This window comes from Lactuca serriola, chromosome 2, assembly GCF_051521515.1.
Source record: "Lactuca serriola cultivar US96UC23 chromosome 2, Lser_US96UC23_V15, whole genome shotgun sequence".
Lineage (NCBI taxonomy): Eukaryota > Viridiplantae > Streptophyta > Magnoliopsida > Asterales > Asteraceae > Lactuca > Lactuca serriola.
Genome location: NC_136409.1, coordinates 143,573,271 through 143,577,916, shown reverse-complemented (window position 1 = coordinate 143,577,916; position 4,646 = coordinate 143,573,271). Strand labels below are relative to the sequence as shown.

General features: G+C 32.2%; 1 protein-coding gene across 2 annotated transcripts; it reads right to left on the bottom strand.

Annotated features, from left to right (window-relative positions):
- Window positions 1-1,827: 1,827 nt before the first annotated feature.
- Window positions 1,828-4,395, bottom strand: LOC145086922 (polyadenylate-binding protein-interacting protein 12-like). 2 transcript variants are annotated; one of them, XM_079024773.1, is made up of 11 exons: window positions 4,252-4,395; window positions 3,600-4,144; window positions 3,393-3,503; window positions 3,259-3,303; window positions 3,066-3,138; window positions 2,883-2,995; window positions 2,725-2,784; window positions 2,597-2,644; window positions 2,409-2,477; window positions 2,216-2,277; window positions 1,828-2,095 (listed from the first exon to the last, which is right to left on the bottom strand). In XM_079024773.1, exons 2-11 carry the CDS (start codon window positions 4,041-4,043, stop codon window positions 2,038-2,040), a joined length of 1,083 nt encoding a protein of 360 aa, XP_078880899.1. In that variant the 5' UTR covers window positions 4,044-4,144; window positions 4,252-4,395; the 3' UTR covers window positions 1,828-2,037. The 2 variants fall into 2 exon arrangements, with proteins under 2 accessions (XP_078880899.1, XP_078880900.1); XM_079024774.1 differs by having other exon boundaries at window positions 3,393-3,500.
- Window positions 4,396-4,646: the final 251 nt, after the last annotated feature.

Sequence of the window (4,646 nt, the reverse complement as noted above, 5' to 3'; positions counted from 1 at the left end):
ACTGTTCTCGAGTTTGAAGTCACTAGGCTCACTTTAGAAATAATGGCTACAAAGTCTATGTTTGCACTTTTCCATACCCTTCTCGTCCGAGGGCTTTCCTTTTCCTTTGTATGTTTTGGATGACCTACCCTTTTGTAAAATTCAATATAAACATGTACAATGTCATACCAATATTATTCCAAGTATTTGTGGAAAGCTATCATATAGATTTAGAGTTTTCAGGTTTTGGGTTTTTCAAGATACATAACTATTATAGGTCAAAATTTAGGTTTAACGGTAGATAGTTTGTTTCCTATTCAACTAAGCACTATTGTGTTAAACATATAGTTTGTTTCCTAATCAGCTAAGCATCATTGCGTTAAACGTCATATAAAATTTATACAATATCATAATGAAGGGATGTAAAGTTCTACATAAACCTAAGACATGTGTTCACAACTTTCGTATTTTACATTTTCCAAAAGTAAGACACTTAGTGGGTGGTTTTCTATTTTGTGTTCGTTAGACCTGCTTTTTTTATAGAAGCTAAAATATAAAGTTGGAATTTTTTTCGTTCCTTCATTTTAAACTCGATAATTAAAGAAATTAAAAATAAATGTGATTTGTCTAACCTCAACAAAAATAGAAACATAAGTTAAGACCACATAATGGTAAGTTTTAACTCTTCCCTTTTATGCATGTGTTCATTGTTTGGGATGAACGGAAGTATGTGTTTAACACAATTTTCCTAAAACAAATATGACCTTCATTCCGCGCTTTTTTCCCATAATACAACTGCAAGAAAACCGCCGAAACTCAATAAGGTCATAATCTTACATAATACAATAACATGAAACCTCCATAGTAACTTTCAAGAAAAGAGAGAAACTAGTTTATTTTTCAGTGTGTCATGTCTAAAAAAGCTTGTATTTATAAAGCATCGTTGTAACCAAAAAATTACTCCAATATTAAGCGAAAACAAGAACTTAATTCCAAAACCAAAAATTAAGTTAATATCAAACACAAATTATAACCAAAATCATACATAAAAGATCATAACCTACATTGTATTTAGATTGGTTCTTAATTACACAACCAAAATAGGCAAAACTCATTTCCCTATAATAGGATAAACCATTTTCCCAACATGTGCAAGCTTATGCTAATCCACACACTCTGATTGGAGTATCAGCTTTGGTATTTATGAGGTGTGTCCAAATCTGACCTCGTACAGATACAGGTGGTGGGACACGGTTTTGCTAATGCAGTTTGTCGGGATGTCCCCTCTACACTGTTTAGTACGGTGTAATATGGCTCCATTACCTTCGCAATGTATATCCTTCTGAGCCTATCTTGTCTTCTTCTATAATGTCTCTTCTATAATGTAAAATGTGTTTATAAACTTATATTACTTGCTTTCACATGTTATCTAATCCATATATAATATGACAATTTTCAAAAAAAAAAGTTACATATTTTGTCATTTACTTAAAAAACCATTCGTCATTTTTTTTATAAAAAAATTACTGATAATACAATATCAAGATTAATGGGCGAAATTTTTTGGTTATCAAGTCGGGTTGTGAATATCTAAAACAAATATAAGATCAACTTTAACACCAAAATCAATCGTATCAAATTTATATTTTTGTATAATTTCCTTATACATTTATGGGTCAAGAATCAAAACAACATATCAAATTTATGAACATATTGTAATTTCCGTTTTTGTCATTTTGTGTAACCCTATTGGTTTCCTTTTTTTGTAAACTAAATTAAAAAACCAAGGGAGTCCATTTTTTGTCCCACATGATCCAAGAAACACAGAAACAATAAAAAGCAAGCAAATTGTGTTAAAAACAACAATTTTTCATACCAAAAACATCTGAAAATAAAATAGTCTCAAACTTTCCATATTCTAAATCTACATTTCAAATAGGTAACTTGAACCCCGAATGCATTAAAACAAACACCATAAGAAAAAGAAGAAACATATAACACTTTCATCTCCAACTTCACTTGTCGCGTATATTTTTAGATATTTTGTGAAATTACTATTTAGTGCATGGTAGGGCGAGGTGCACGTGGGCGAACCGGAGTCTTTGAAGGACTCACCCTACATCAAACCAAACATAAATTTCATAAATGAAAAAAAAAAAAAAAAAAAAAACATTTTTTTTTATTTAATGAAAAAAAAAACATAAATTTTTTGATTTTTAATCAATCAATCAATCACCTTATGGGAAGTGATCCCAATACTGCACCACTACAGTTGAGCGCTGTAATTGCACTTTCTGCCTGTAAAATTAAAAGGGCAAATAAGTAAAATCGGTTGGTGACTTAATACATTAAGCCACGTTTTTTGGGGTATTATTGGAATTTCACTTTAAGCAAGAAAAAAGGAAATAAAAAAAATTAGAAAAAATCACCATAACAAACTCCACAAATGCGATACGAGTTGAATGATGATAGTCTCCTAGCAACCTCAAACGATAAACCTATAAAACATTAATTTCAATAAGATATAATTAATTAACAATTCACGTTACAAAATCGTTATTTAAATATTGTAAATGAAATTATGAATTAACAAATTAACAAATTAACAACCACAAACCTCTCCACAAAATGACTCGAAAAAGAGCTTAACATCTGCCTGAGTAACCTGTGTTATACAAAATAGAAAATTACACATATGCCCCCATATTTATTATGAATGTAAAGTAAAAACAATCTTAAATTTACCTTCTTATCAATGTTAGTACAATAGATAGTTCTAGCACACATTTCCCTTTCATCTTCAGACTAAAATAACACAAAGATAATGATGTCAAAACACACACACACACACAGTAAAAACACATTCATAATCATAGTTTTCTCCAAACGTGAAAGAAACTTACTCGAGGTAAAAAAGTGGGATTCACTGGTGCAATTGCAGTTTTTGAAGGAAGAACCCTAACTGGGTAATACCCAAGCATAGTTCCAGCAAGATTCAATGCATTTCTTGCTCCTTCTGCAAACACATAATAAAAAAAATGTTAAAATGAATCACAGATTTGATATATTAGAGAATTAGCATATACCTTCATTAGTAAACTCAATAAAGGCAAAACGAAGAACAGAATTAGGGTCTCCACATATACGACAATCCACAACCTATTAAAGTAAAAACAGATTGAGTTAAGAATCAAGGAGTCATAAATCATGATTCATGAATCATGATAATGATGTAAACAAAGAAATTATGATGATTTGGTTGATGTATTTAGGGTTTACCTGTCCACAAGTGATAAAGAGAGCAGCAAGTTGTTCTTCAGTTACCTGAATTCATGTCAAACAGAATAAGGTTTGAAAGATTGGATAGATTTGTGGAAAAAACTCAAAGAAGATAAGGAATTAAGGATCTTAACCTGTTGATCGATGTCAGAGACATGAACAGTTCTCCTAATCACATCTTCTCGTTGTGCCATGGTGGTTCTGTTATTCATCCTTCGTTTCCCATGAGTAAAGTTACCCTTCTTCTAACCATTAACATAAGAAACTCAGAAGAGGTGTTCGTTTTGGAAATTATCATCAATGAAAAGAGAAGACGAGAAGACAAAAGAGAAAAGACATACCCTTCTAGTGGAAACGCCATTGATGTTTGGGAAAGGGGTTTGGTTAGTTTGAAGGAGGAAATCGTTGACGACAGAATAACCGAAGTGAGCAGCAGTAGCACCAGATGGGGGAAGAATTAGAGCTCCGGTGTAATTGTTGTTGGTGAGTGAAGGGGGGACGAATTCTTCAGCCATGGGATTCAATTTCGACAACATTTCAGCCAAATCCCTCATCTCTTTCTTAAAACCCTCTTCCTCATGATCATGATGATCGACACCGTTTACCTTCATCTGATGATGGTGGTGATGATGATGATGATTTAGACCGGTGTTTCCGTTTCCATTCCCATTAGGTATCATCTTCTTCTGCTGATGAAAACTGGAAATCGAAATCGATGATTTCGACTGATCAACATCGCCTGATTCGACCCGATTGTTCGACGCAACATTCTCAACAAGAGTCATGATGATGATGTTGTCGATCGACGACTCACCGACTGACAGTATCACCAAAAGGGCTTTTTGATTTTTTCTCTCCTTGTTTTTTAACCCTTCTGCGAATTCAGCTGATTGTAGCCATGAAAATCCAAGATTTGACTTTGATTAAAAAACAAGAAGCTTAAAATAATCAAAAGAAAGAAGCTGAAAGTATCGAGTTTAGAGGAGAAATTACCTGTTGGAAGAGTATTAAATCATTGAATTCAACTCCGAAGATCGACCCTTGAGAGAGAGAAAGAAGAGGGGTTACATCAGTTGCATATATATTAGAAGAAATTGGGAAAAAGAACATTACTTTTTTTTCTTTTAATGATGAATCACCATTCCCAAATGTTTGTCTTCTTCGGATCGTCGCTTTTTCGCACATTACTTTTGAGACATGCCACAAACACCCAAAACATTTTCCATTATCTAATACTAAATACTATATATTTTAATATATTTATGTTTTATCAATTACAAAAGTTTGTCACATTATTTATATGGAATCTAATATACATACTTTCTAACTTTCTATATATACATACTTTGCACTAGTGATAGTTTTAAATAAAATACTGTTACATTGAT

Excerpts from the sequence above, each read along its gene's own strand:
- LOC145086922 (XM_079024773.1), bottom strand. The coding sequence starts at position 4,043 with ATGACTCTTGTTGAGAATGTTGCGTCGAACAATCGGGTCGAATCAGGC. Across the intron at positions 3,504-3,599 it reads ATGGCGTTTCCACTAGAAGG|AAGAAGGGTAACTTTACTCA; the intron begins GTATGTCTTTTC and ends GTTAATGGTTAG. Across the intron at positions 2,096-2,215 it reads TTGGGATCACTTCCCATAAG|GGTGAGTCCTTCAAAGACTC; the intron begins GTGATTGATTGA and ends GGTTTGATGTAG.